Raw genomic sequence first — 13,951 nt, forward strand, 5'->3', positions numbered from 1 at the left:
TAGCCATGATCGAGCTGAATGATGGAGCAGGCTCAGGGAGCTGAATAATGGAGCAGGCTCAAGGGGCTGAATGATGGAGCAGGCTCAAGGGGCTGAATGGCATACTCCTGATTCTGTTTCTTCCGTTTCTATATTTCACCTGCCCCCCCATCCCCATCCACAACCACAAATCCCTGCACCCCCTCCCCATCCAACTATCGCCTCTCCCATGCCCCTATTTCACCAACCCTGCTATATCCACATGGCCCCATCTCCCTACATCCCCATCCCCCTGTATCCCTATAGACCCATTACCCTACATCCCCATTCCCCTGTATCCCTACATCCCCAACCCTCGACATCCCCATGGCCCCAACCCCCTACATCCCCATCCCCTGTATCCCTATAGACCCATTACCCTACATCCCCATCTTTCTATATCCCCACCCCCTGTTTCTCCATCCCCCTATATCCCCATCGCTCCTTTCCTCCCTCCCGGTATCCCCATTTCCCCATCCCCCTACAACCAATGGCTCCATTTCCCCATCCCCTACATCCAATGGCTCCATTTCCCCATCCACATATCCCCATCCCCCTACATCCAATGGCTCCATTTCCCCATCCCGCTACATCCAATGGCTCCATTTCCCCATCCCCATCCCCGTACATCCAATGGCCCCATTTCCCCATCCCCCTACATCCAATGGCCCCATTTGCCCATCCCCCTACATCCAATGCTCCATTTCCCCATCCCCATGGCCCCATTTCCCCATCCCCCTACATCCAATGGCTCAATTTCCCTATCCCCCTACATCCAATGGCTCCATTTCCCCATCCCCATACATCCAATGGCTCCATTTCCCCATCACACTACATCCAATGGCTCCATTTCCCCATCCCCATACATCCAATGGCCCCATTTCCCCATCCCCCTACATCCAATGGCCCCATTTCCCCATCCCCCTACATCCAATGGCCCCATTTCCCCATCCCCCTACATCCAATGGCTCCAATTCCCCATCCCCATGGCCCCGTTTCCCCATCCGCATGGCCCCGTTTCCCCATCACCATGGCTCAGTTTCCCAATCACCATGGCTCCGTTTCCCCATCCCCATGGCCCCATTTCCCCATCCCCATGGCCCCATTTCCCCATCCTCACGGCTGCATTGCCTCATCCCCACGGCTCCATTTCCCCATCCCCATGGCTGCGTTTCCCCATCCCCACGGTTCCATTTCCCCATCCCCATGGCAGCATTTCCCCATCCCCAAGGCTCCGTTACCCCATCCCCATGGCTCTGTTTCCCCATCCCCATGGCCCCATTTCCCCATCCCCATGGCCCCGTTTCCCCATTCCCATGGCCCCATTTCCCCATCCCCATGGCTCCATTTCCCCATCCCCATGGCTGCATTTCCCATTCCCCATCCCTATGGCTGCATTTCCCCATCCCCATGGGGGTATTTCCCCATCCCCATTGCTCCATTTCCACATCCCCATTGCTCCATTTCCCCATCCCCATGGCTGCATTTCCCCATCCCCATGGCTGCATTTCCCCATCTCCATGGCTGCATTTCCCCATCCCAATGGCTGCATTTCCCCATCCCCATGGCTGCATTTCCCCATCCCCATCCCCATGGCCCCATTTCCCCATCCCCATGGTCCCATTTCCCCATCCCCATGGCTGCATTTCCCCATCCCCATGGCCCCAAATCCCCATCCCCATGGCCCCATTTCCCCATCTCCATGGCCCCATTTCCCCATCTCCATGGCCCCATTTCCCCATCTCCATGGCCCCGTTTCCCCATCTCCATGGCCCCATTTCCCCATCTCCATGGCCCCGTTTCCCCATCCCCATGGCCCCATTTCCCCATCTCCATGGCCCCGTTTCCCCATCCCCATGGCCCCATTTCCCCTCTCCTCTCTGCGTGAAGCTCGCGCTTCTCTCACCGGTGTACGTCACTGTGCGTATGACGTATTGCCGTCAGTCCTCCCCGCCGCCATGATCCCAGTGCGGAGCGGCCTCTACATCGGAACCGCTGCCGATTTGGCTGAAGCCGAGAGCCTGTCGGAGTCTGCTATCTCCCATGTGCTCACCGTGGACTCGCAGGAACCCCCGCCTCTAGGGAACCGTCAAACGATGTTTGTACGGGCGCTGGATGAGCCGTGCACTGACCTGCTGAGTTTTCTGGATGAATGCGTGCAGTTTGTGCAGGAGGCGCTGTCTACAGCCAGTGCTGTTGTGCTGGTGAATTGGTACAGTCATTGCTTTGGTACAGCCATTGGTACAGTCATTGCTTTGGTACAGCCACTGCTTTGGTACAGTCATTGCTTTGGTACAGCCATTGGTACAGTCATTGCTTTGGTACAGCCATTGGTACAGTCACTGCTTTGGTACAGCCATTGGTACAGTCACTGCTTTGGTACAGCCATTGGTACAGTCATTGCTTTGGTACAGCCATTGGTACAGTCATTGCTTTGGTACAGCCACTGCTTTGGTACAGTCATTGCTTTGGTACAGCCATTGGTACAGTCATTGCTTTGGTACAGCCACTGCTTTGGTACAGTCATTGCTTTGGTACAGCCATTGGTACAGTCACTGCTTTGGTACAGCCATTGGTACAGTCATTGCTTTGGTACAGCCATTGGTACAGTCATTGCTTTGGTACAGCCATTGGTACAGTCACTGCTTTGGTACAGCCATTGGTACAGTCACTGCTTTGGTACAGCCATTGGTACAGTCATTGCTTTGGTACAGTCATTGGTACAGTCACTGCTTTGGTACAGTCATTGGTACAGTCACTGCTTTGGTACAGCCCTTGGTACAGTCACTGCTTTGGTAGAGCCATTGATTGGTACAGTCACTGCTTTGGTACAGCCCTTGGTACAGTCACTGCTTTGGTACAGCCATTGATTGGTACAGTCACTGCTTTGGTACAGCCCTTGGTACAGTCACTGCTTTGGTACAGCCCTTGGTACAGTCACTGCTTTGGTACAGTCACTGCTTTGGTACAGCCATTGATTGGTACAGTCACTGCTTTGGTACAGCCATTGATTGGTACAGTCACTGCTTTGGTACAGCCCTTGGTACAGTCACTACTTTGGTACAGCCATTGGTACAGTCATTGCTTTGGTACAGCCCTTGGTACAGTCACTGCTTTGGTACAGCCCTTGGTACAGTCACTGCTTTGGTACAGCCATTGATTGGTACAGTCACTGCTTTGGTACAGCCCTTGGTACAGTCACTGCTTTCGTACAGCCATTGGTACAGTCATTGCTTTGGTACAGTCATTGGTACAGTCATTGGTACAGTCACCGCTTTGGTACAGCCATTGGTACAGTCACTGCTTTGGTACAGCCATTGGTACAGTCACTGCTTTGGTACAGTTATTGGTACAGTCACTGCTTTGGTACAGCCATTGGTACAGTCACTGCTTTGGTACAGCCATTGGTACAGTCACTGCTTTGGTACAGTCGCTGCTTTGGTACAGCCACTGCTTTGGTACAGCCATTGGTACAGTCACTGCTTTGGTACAGCCCTTGGTACAGATATTGCTTTGGTACAGCCCTTGGTACAGTCACTGCTTTGGTACAGCCCTTGGTACAGTCACTGCTTTGGTACAGCCCTTGGTACAGTCACTGCTTTGGTACAGCCCTTGGTACAGTCACTGCTTTGGTACAGCCATTGGTACAGTCACTGCTTTGGTACAGTTATTGGTACAGTCACTGCTTTGGTACAGCCATTGGTACAGTCACTGCTTTGGTACAGCCATTGGTACAGTCACTGCTTTGGTACAGCCACTGCTTTGGTACAGCCATTGGTACAGTCACTGCTTTGGTACAGCCATTGGTACAGTCACTGCTTTGGTACAGCCACTGCTTTGGTACAGCCATTGGTACAGCCACTGCTTTGGTACAGCCATTGGTACAGTCACTGCTTTGGTACAGCCATTGGTACAGTCACTGCTTTGGTACAGCCACTGCTTTGGTACAGCCATTGGTACAGCCACTGCTTTGGTACAGCCATTGGTACAGTCACTGCTTTGGTACAGCCCTTGGTACAGTCATTGCTTTGGTACAGCCCTTGGTACAGTCACTGCTTTGGTACAGCCATTGGTACAGTCACTGCTTTCTACTGACACAATAACTCAGATCTTACTGTCTTCGGACAGTTGGAAACCAGAAGATTCGCTCCTGGACCCCTCAGAAGTCCCAACACAAGGACTCCATGGGAATTACCTGGGAAGTTTTAACACCTGAGGGGCTATTCTCCTGCTCCCTGGGACCCTCCAAAAAAGGTCTGGGACTCTGACTTAAAGTTGCAGGCTTTGGATGGTTCCGATTTAGCTGGATAGTTACCCACGGAATATTAGAGAAAAACTTAGTCTAATTCTTGGGTAACTATACATCTGACCCACCACATTCCCAAATCCTCACTGACTCTCTCCCCGCCCCCCTCATTACTCCCCCAACCCTCTGACTCCTCCTGAACTACCGACCCATAAGACGTAGGAGCAGAAGTAGGCCATTTGGCCCATTGAGTCAGCTCCACCATTCAATGAGATCATGGCTGACCTGATAATCCTCAACTCCACTTCCCTGCCTTTTCCCTATAACCCTTGATTCTCTTACTGATTAAAAAGCTGTCTACCTCAGCGTTGAATATACTTAACACCCAGCCTCTACAGCTGTCTGTGGTAAAGAATTCCACAGATACACTACCCTCTGAGAGAAGAAATTCCTCCTCATCTCTTTCTAAAATGGGGAACCACTTACTCTGAGATTGTGCCCTCTGGTCCTAGACTCTCCCACAAGGGGAAAGGGCGTGGGGTGAAGAGTCCAGGGTGGGGGGAAAGATTCCGAGGGCCGGGAGAGGCGGGGGGAAAAGAGTCCGGGTGCCGGGGGAAGGAGGGAAGGGGAAGGAGGCCGGGGGAGGGGGAAAGAGTCCGAGGGCCAGGGGTGGGGAGAAGAGCCTGAGGGCTGGGGGAGAGGGGTAAATGTCCTAGGGTCGGGGGGGTGGAAAAGAGGGGGAAGGAGTCTGAGGGTTGGGGGGAAAGGACCCATCCTCAATCCCCAACCCCCACTTCAATCCCCAACCCCCACCCCTCCTTGACCCCGATACTCGACCTCCAACCTTCCAACTTTCCCCCCCTTCCTGGAACCAAACCCTCAACCCTCAAATTCTTCCCCCGCAGACCCTCGGACTCTTTTCCCCTCCGCCTCGACCCTCAGACTCTTTTTCCCCCCGCCCCGACCCTCGGACTCTTCACTCCCCCCCATGACCCTCGGACTCCTCACTCCCCCCCATGACCCTTGGACCCCTCTCCCCCCCATGACCTTCGGACTCTTCACTCCCCCTTTTCTTTTATCTATTGTATCTTCGTAGTAACACGACACATTGTTTCTTTTGATATTGATATTAGTATTGCACTTGGCTCCCATGCATATGAGACCTCATTGTTGAACTCTGAAATGTCTGCCAATTGTCATTAAACACAAGGGGAAGAGAACAATGTGTTTTATTGTATATCAGTTGAAACTAGAGTTCAGTGATGCAAAGTAGTTACTCTAGTAGATTAAGGAACCTTGTGCAGGAAGCTGTTGAGGCTGCTCAACACAAAGCAAAATACTGCAGATGCTGGAAATCCGAAATAAAAACAGAAAATGTTGGAATTACTGAGCAGGTCTGGCAGTATCCATGGCGAGAGAAATAGAGTTAACGTTTTAAGACAATGATCTTTTCATCAGTTCCGAAATATTAACCCTGTTTCTCCATAGATGCTGCATGACCTGCTAAGTATTTCCAGCATTTTCTGTTTCTATTGGGCTGCTCCCAGTTTGACCTTATCTTGTTTTAATCAAATGCAGCAACTTAAGAGTAGAATCAAACCTTTGCACATTTTATAGTTTTTGTTGGAAGAAATTTGTATTAAAGATGCTATTTCATTTATTGTAAAATGTATGTTTTTTTCTCCAATATCAGTCATGCAGGAGTCAGTAGAAGTGCTGCTGTAGTAACTGCTTTTATCATGAAAACTGATGATCTTACTTTTGAAGAGGCATATAATAAACTCCAGGCTGTTAAACCTGATGTCAAGTAAGTTTTTATTTAGTTTCCTCTGATTCTATGCCACTATTTAAACTAGTTATTAGTATTGTAATGGGAAAGCTTTTAAAATGTTTCTGTTATCTATTATAGGATAAATGATGAGTTTTTGAAGCAGCTGAAGTTGTATGAAGTGATGGGTTGCAAAGTGGATTTGACAAGTGCTGATTATAAACAATATCGATTGCAGAAAGTCATCGACAAGTACCCTGGTAATCTGCTGCTACTACTGGCTGGATGCTGGCAAGAGCAAGAAAAAGTCATTCATATCATTCCCATAATTTGGATGTGTCACATCGCCTATTTTATACCTCTCCCTTACCCAAAACCAGTCTTGCTGTAGTTGCTGGATGAGGAACTGTTCTTTTGCTCTTTTTGAATGTTTCAACTGTCAGCATTCATTTCACTAAGTTGTAGCAGTCTACAGCCAACAGTCCTTAACCAGACTACTACTTAATATACATTTAGCTCATTGCTTTCTTAGTTATGTCCATAATTTTTCACAATGTATATATGCACATCTACTTTATTCATTCCTTTAATAAAGCCATAACATTTTGAAATCTCACACATAGTTATAAATGCTTGTTCCCTGAACCGTCTGAAGTTCTGAATGTCTTATTCTTAGAAAAAAATTCCAAATAAATTCTCAAGATTTAGTTCCCCCTCGTGGCTTACCTATATTTTTCTCTCCAACCCATTATATATCACATAGTATCAACAGTATTTAAAAAGAGAAAGGTATGAAAGCAGGCATTTCAGGCTCTTTTTGCTCTACAAAGCAGAAAGGTACTAGAACCCTACTACTCTAATCATCGTTACCAAATTGCAATTAAGATCTTGAGTGAAATTGGACTGTTTTATAAATATATGTACTACTATAAGGATACCATGCTTCTCATCATTCAAATTCTAATTTAGTATTGTCTGCTATCGCTGCTGTGAGGTCCATGAGTTTTTAAACCAACTTACTACCTATTAATATCTTAACTATAATTTGCTTACAAGTTCTCTGTTTCCTTTATTCAGAGCTGCAGAATTTACCTCGGGAATTATTTGCATTGGATCCCATGAGTCTAGGGAAAACAGATGAAATTCTCTACCGGTGCAGGAAGTGTAGGTGAGCAGAATTTTTTTAATGGGCAACATGTTCTGTTTATTCTATATGTGAAACAGAGCACCCAACTTATGCCTGAATTGAGAAGGCCATTCCTCACAATTCTAAAATGCCATTGCATATGGTAGCTGTACAATGCTGTGTGAAGAATTTAAGTGTTTGTTTTGGTGGGATTTATTGTAATTATTTTCATACCCCATTTATTTTATATGAGCTCAACTTTATACTGCCAAACTACAAGGCAACAGAAACAGCAGCTTAATGGGCCACAGCTACAAAAACACTGCTGGTTTGTCAATATGATGGATAATATACTTAGTGTCAAATATGGGTACGTGTTGTTTCAAAATGATTTTCAAATAGTGCAGGCAAAAATATTTCTGTGGGGTCATGGTGTAGTGAGCATCCATTCGTGTTGGATGTACTGGTTCCTTGAATCCCTTGTAACTCCAGCTGCTGTGGATTTGTTGTTAAACTTGCTGGTCTCACTGTTTTTGATCTGTGTTAATTTTGAGCAACTTCTCATACTGTCACAAGTTAATTACAGGTGAGGAAGACTATTTGGCCCATCTTAGTTCATCTATCCAGAAAGAACCCAGTTTCCATCATTACAGCATCTAATTGTTTTTTAAATTATTCCAAGGGTGTTGAGTCATATTCTTCCTTTTAATTCACAGGAGCGGGGCCATATTTCTATTTTTAAAAATGATCACAAAACTCAAAATTAAGGGATAAAAGATGTACAGTGTATGTTAGATTAATATCTTACAAATGTGCCTGAAAACAATAGTGACTTCTTAGTACTATTTGGCAATGATCAAAACTAGAGGAACCGATTGCCCTTGTGGTTTCTCACATAATGTGCTATTCAGTTGTGTCAGTTTGATTACTAGCTGCTCACGTACCACCTCAAGGATTAGCTGACTAGGCAAAACCATTTAGAACGTTATTCAAGGCACTGAGGAAAGCATTTTTTTAAATTTACAATGAATGGTAACTTTGAGTGTTTAGTATTTCTTGTTCCCTGCCCCATCTTGTTCCGTTAGCTTCCCACAACTTCCTGGTCTCAGCAACGGCTATTTAATTATTGCTGAAAAAAGTGACGTCTAAACTTTTTGTCTTGCACTCGTGTCTCTTTTTTCAGCAATACTCAAGTTCTGTCCTATCAAACGACTGTTTGGCTATTTAATTGTTGTGCTTTTATGTAGGTTAAAAAATAGAATAATAAAGATGTTGAATTATATAGGAATTCCTTAAATCACAGCCCAGGAACAAGCCATTTGGCCCAAATGGTCAATATGCATTTATGCTGTACACAAGCCTCCTGCTCCCTCTTCATCTAACATTACCAGTACAAATGTTATTGTTTCAACGGAGATCAATACCTCAAGCTACAGTCTTATAGTTCATATCCTCCTGTGAACTCCTCGTTTGTGTAACTATTCTATAACTTGTTTGTGGTTGTGTGTGTGTGTGTGTGTTAGTGTGTGTCTGTGAGAACGCTAAGATGCAGACATTCCCATTAAGATTTTTTTTAAAAAAAAATAATTTCAGACGTTCTGTATTTCGTGGCTCAAGTATTTTGAATCATGCACCTGGAACAGGACCAGTTGCCTTCACTCACAAGAGGATGACACAAATCCGAAGAGAGGACCAAACCAAATGTACATCATATTTTATTGAGCCAGTGCAATGGATGGAACCTGCACTACTTGGTGTTTTGAATGGACAGGTAAATGACTCTAGTAAGGAGACTACTATATCTGTTTGCTCTGACAGGTTCAGGTGAGATTGTTGACTTCTAAAGGCTCACAGTGTTGGCAGTCAAAAGACATACAACATAATGTTTATTTCCTGTATAAAATGGCAGCATAAAACTCAATATAATTTGGGTTGATCCATACACAGTGCAGATTATTTTCTATCCCCTCTGAAACTGCCCAGTAAATCTTTTTCATCTAGCCATTAATAAGCTGACAATGCAGATCAGTTAGTTATAAGGCAGGGATTGGTTTTGTTGCAAAAAAAATCCAAGTGGATGAATAACAAATAAATATACATTTGTGAAATACCAAAATTTATCAGCTTTTAAGAACTATTTTCCTACACACAAGCTAGGCAAATATAGACATGAAGTAAAGTAATAAAAACGGTGTGATTGCTTGTGCTAATTAACAATAATAATAACAGAAATTTGTATTTATATAGTGCCTTTAATATAATAAAACATCCCAAAACATATTTCACGGAGTGTTATAAAGCAGAATTTGACACCAACTACATAGAGACATTGAGGAAGATTACCTAAAGCTTTGTCAAAGAGGAACGTCCTGAAGGAAGAAAGAGAGGTTTAGGGAGGGGATTCCAGAGCTTAGGTTTTTGGCACCTGAAGGCTTGACCACCAATGGTGGAGCAATTAAAAATTAATGATGTACAAGAAGCCAGAATTAGAGAAGCAAAGATATCTTGGAGGATTGTGAGCTGGAGGATATTACAAAGATAAGGAGTGTGAGGCCACAGAGGGATTTGAAAACGAGGATGAGAATTTTAAAACCGAGGTGTTCCTCAATCAGTTTAAGCCACTGTAAGCCAGTGAGTTCAGGGGCAATGGTGGAAAAACATACAGGACTTGGTGGAAAAACATACTCATTAACTTTACTGTTTTGATTTAATAATTACCCCAAACAACCAATAGCCACTAGGAAGCAGGTGACAATTTATTTGTTTTGCTTTTGTCTTATTACACCTCTGTAAAGTATCTTGAAACATTTTCTATGTTAGAATAACCTTTAGCATTTTTTAGGGTGTTGGATCAGTTTCACATCTTCCATGACCTCCTGCTGACCTTAGCACCTTTTTTTCTATCATGCACCTCAATCCCCCTTCCAATCTGTACATTCCTGGCCTTTACTTTCAATCTGTCACAAAGCTGTGCCTACTTTTTTCTCCATGACCGCTGAGTAGGTGGTGTGGAGAGAGAGCAGTCCTGGCACTGGAGCTTCTACTTTCATTGACGCAGAGAAATCTGGAATAATTGCAGCTAAATCGTTTCCTGTCTCACCAAAAAAGGGAGGAAAGAGCGGCAGTGGAGGAAAGGAATGGGAGGGAGAATTCAAAGCTGACAGATTGGGCTAAGGTTTGAGAGGTAAACATGTTTGAAGAGGGGTCATTGTGGTATGAGACTGAAAGGAGGAAATAGCCAAAATTGAATCCAGATCACTTTAAAAATTGTTTAAAAATGGTTCATCTGTCAGAAATGTTATTCTCTGTCTTTATTAAGTAAATTATTATTACTGGAACACTAATGGTGACAAATATGACACCCTTGCAGTGAAATTCTGTTCATTTTGTCAGAAAGAGAGAAATAAATCTTCTTATAGGTGTTGAACATTGCATGTTTCTTTCAGTTTGATATGATGGATAAAATATACATTATTTATTTTCTGCATTTCTTTTTAATGCTTAATTTGTTCTTTTTCAGTTGCTTTGCCCAAAGTGCAGATCTAAGTTGGGATCTTTTAACTGGTACGGTGATCAGTGTTCCTGTGGTCGTTGGGTCACTCCTGCCTTCCAGATTCACAAGAATCGTGTTGATGAAGTGAAATATTTAAATATTTCCAGTGTGAGAAATGTTAGTAGTTGAATAACACACTCATGTGAGTGTTGTCAAAAGTGAAAAACCTGGACTATCTGAGTAACTAGTAAAGCAGAGAGAACTTTTACCATCACTCCTTCAGCTAAGCTGTATTGCATGATATATGAAGGGTAGATGGTAGCATTTATTTGGACTGGTTAATACATTTTGTGCATGTGTTATTTCAAAAATTGTCTAAGTGGGTACCATTGTACTATGAACCAGTGAATCAAATTGATCCAAAATGATTAAAAGCAGAAATCCTTAAAGCAGCTTTAGTTTGATACAGCTCCTGACAAATGTTTAATGGTCAAGTTTTACAGCTCGTGAAAAAATGGACTTTTTCATGTTTCACAATTGTACTGCGTAGAGCAATGATAGCCCAGATTTTGCAACAAAAATGACAGAGGCCGTCCGGAGTACACAGTTAATTGCAGAAATCTAGAAGCTGTTGTCTGAATTGCCCTGCTCTTCTACAAGCTGTATTGCACCTGTACTTTTCCAAGAGACTCATCATTGAAATCCATGAAAGGGCAGTAAAGTTGCTTTACTTATCCAGTAAATATTCCAGAAAAAGTTGGGCCTGGTGCATACAGGTGAAAGTGAATTTTTAATGGTGTGATAAGTCTGAAGTGCTACCAAACAACTTCTCTGACATTGAACATTTTAATTTTACAAATGTAAAGTCTCATTCCTTCAGCCTTCAGGATTTAATTATTGCCAGAAATTTAAAATATATATATTTTTTACTTTTTCTTCTGTCTCTTTTATCTCTCTCTCCTAATCCCAACTTTCCATCACTATTTTTCTTTCTGCACTAAATTCCAATGAATTAAATATTATCATGTATACTTTATGATTTAGACTCTGCGTGTCTCAGTGAGGATTCTTCAGTCTGGTTGAAGAGCCATGCTGTTGCTTTCCCTCATCTCACATACCACAGGTCCCCTGTTGATTGCGCTGCACTGGAAAGGACCTTTAAATAATGTAAATTGCCACTTGAAAGCCCATGAAAAGTCTGTGGACAGTTGTCAGTTTATGATGGAAATAAGAGAAAGAGCTTGGGTTCATATAATGCCTTTCCCAACCTCAGGTTGTTTCAAAGGCCTTGAAGCACTTTAAAGTGTCAACACTGTTGCAGGGAAACACAACAGCCAATTTGCCAAGTTTCCAATGAAATAATGACCAGTTAATCTGTTTTAATGATGTTGGTTGAGGGATATAGGGCCAGAACACCTAGAAGAACTCCCCTGCTCTTTTTCAAATAGTGCCTTGAGATCACTTACATCCACTTGAGAGAGCAGACAGGCATCTGAAAGATGGCACCCCCTGCAGTGCAACAGTCCTTCCATTGCACTGTGCTAAAGAGGCCCTTGAATCCACAACCTTCTGACCCAGAAGCAAAATTGCTACCACCAATGCTTGACACTTGATACCGAGTTGTCTCCGTAGAAAGTGCATTTCACATGGCAAAATATGTCCCACAGGGACATGTATGAATTGGTTATAATTCTTCTAATGGTTTGGAAATCACAGAACTTACTTTATAGCAGCAGGTAGGGTGTGTTAGTGTGCTGTATTCTGATTTACAGTAAATACACTAATGCAATACTTGTATTCAGCAAAGTGTGATATTTCATTGAACAAATAATGAAAATCAAAATGATCTTTCACAGCGATGGTGTATTATAGGAATGATGCATGTTGAAGAATTTAATAAGAGAAATTACTATAACATGCAATATTTTTGTTTTAGTATTTGCATTTGGTACCATGTGATTACCAGAGTTATGTGAAATCTCAGCTGTTTTGTCCTGGATCAGCATTACAGCATGTGATAACAGATATGGAAAAACAGCTAGTTGAAATCTGGAGGATTTACAGTGATCATAATGAGTGCTATATTTAAAGAGCAATCTTTTTTTTAAAAGAATATATCCTATTATTTCCATCACATTCCTGATTATTTCATTAAAATGCTCTGAACATTTTATGGAACTCGAGAAATTATCACTCAAGATCAGGGCCCCTACAATTTCTGCACCAATAAATGGTTTAGTTTTAAAGATTGGCATGTATATGTTCTTGCAACTGGTTCAATAAATTCCTTCTAATACAGTTTTATACAGTACATGATTATGCCAACCAAGTTTTACTGACATTATATGTTAATGAGGAAGACTTGTAAATTATTCCCAAGATGGTTATTGATTGACATTTCTTCTGTGATATGTTACTATATAGCTTATCAGTCTCGCTGTTGTTTATTTTTACTTTCTTGTGTGTTTCCTTAGTTTTAAAGGGATGCTAAACTTCAGTATTATAACATGAGCTTTTATATAATTTATTTCTCTACTAGAATTTACTTATCTATTTCTAGCAGATAGAATTGAAAAATAGGGAAATTATGTTAAACCTGTATCAAACCTTGATTAGGCCACACTTAGACTACTGCATGCAGTTCTGGTTGTCATATTATAAAAAGGATATAGAAGCACTGGAGAGTTGGCAGAGAAGATTTACAAGGATGACACCAGAAGTGCATGGGTTTACATAACAGGAAAGGGTTGACAGGCTGCGTCCCTTTTCTCTTGAAAAAAGACTGAGGGGAACCTAATAGAGGACTTAAAAATTATAAAAGGTTTTGATAGAGTAGATACAAAGAGAATGTTTTGTGGGAAGAGTATAATTCGAGCCTATTATAAGATGGCAAGAAATCTGAATGAGAATTCAGAAGAAACTCATGTAGCCAAAGAGTGGTGAGGATGTGGAGCTCACTACCACAGGAAGTGGTTGAAGTGAATAGTACAGATGCATTTAAGGGGAAGCTAGACAAACATATGAGGAAGAATGGAATAAAGGTTACGATGATAGTTTTAGATTAGGAAAGATTGGAGAAGGCTCATGTGGAACAGAGAAATATTGACATGAACTGGTTGGGCCTGTTTCTGTACTGTATATTCTATGTAATCAGCTAATATATTCCTACAGGGGTGGGTGTATATAAGTTGTGGAAAATGACTGAGCAGTTAAGTAGAGCGCACTGACTAATCTAATTTGTTACAGATTATGTAATCTTATACTATTTCAAATAAAACTAGAATTTTAGTTACATATAAA

The 13,951-nt window shown here is 42.8% G+C and overlaps 1 protein-coding gene across 3 annotated transcripts; it reads left to right on the forward strand.

The window, feature by feature from the left end:
* The first annotated feature begins 1,959 nt into the window (after positions 1–1,959).
* Positions 1,960–13,951, forward strand: dusp12 (dual specificity phosphatase 12). Of its 3 annotated transcripts, XR_013579330.1 has the most exons (7): positions 1,960–2,230; positions 5,958–6,071; positions 6,174–6,292; positions 7,110–7,200; positions 8,752–8,929; positions 10,679–11,818; positions 12,588–13,951. XR_013579330.1 is itself a non-coding variant. In XM_078561437.1 (6 exons), the coding sequence occupies exons 1-6, from the start codon at positions 1,977–1,979 to the stop codon at positions 10,838–10,840; spliced, it is 918 nt and encodes a 305-aa protein (XP_078417563.1). In that variant the 5' UTR covers positions 1,960–1,976; the 3' UTR covers positions 10,841–13,951. The 3 variants fall into 3 exon arrangements, 2 of the variants coding, with proteins under 2 accessions (XP_078417563.1, XP_078417564.1); XM_078561437.1 differs by having other exon boundaries at positions 10,679–13,951; XM_078561438.1 differs by having other exon boundaries at positions 1,960–2,116; positions 10,679–13,951.

This window comes from Cetorhinus maximus, chromosome 17, assembly GCF_964194155.1.
Source record: "Cetorhinus maximus chromosome 17, sCetMax3.hap1.1, whole genome shotgun sequence".
In the NCBI taxonomy this organism is placed as follows: Eukaryota; Metazoa; Chordata; class Chondrichthyes; order Lamniformes; family Cetorhinidae; genus Cetorhinus; species Cetorhinus maximus.

Excerpts from the sequence above, each read along its gene's own strand:
- dusp12 (XM_078561437.1), top strand. The coding sequence starts at position 1,977 with ATGATCCCAGTGCGGAGCGGCCTCTACATCGGAACCGCTGCCGATTTG. Across the intron at positions 6,293-7,109 it reads AGTCATCGACAAGTACCCTG|AGCTGCAGAATTTACCTCGG; the intron begins GTAATCTGCTGC and ends TCCTTTATTCAG. Across the intron at positions 8,930-10,678 it reads TTGGTGTTTTGAATGGACAG|TTGCTTTGCCCAAAGTGCAG; the intron begins GTAAATGACTCT and ends GTTCTTTTTCAG.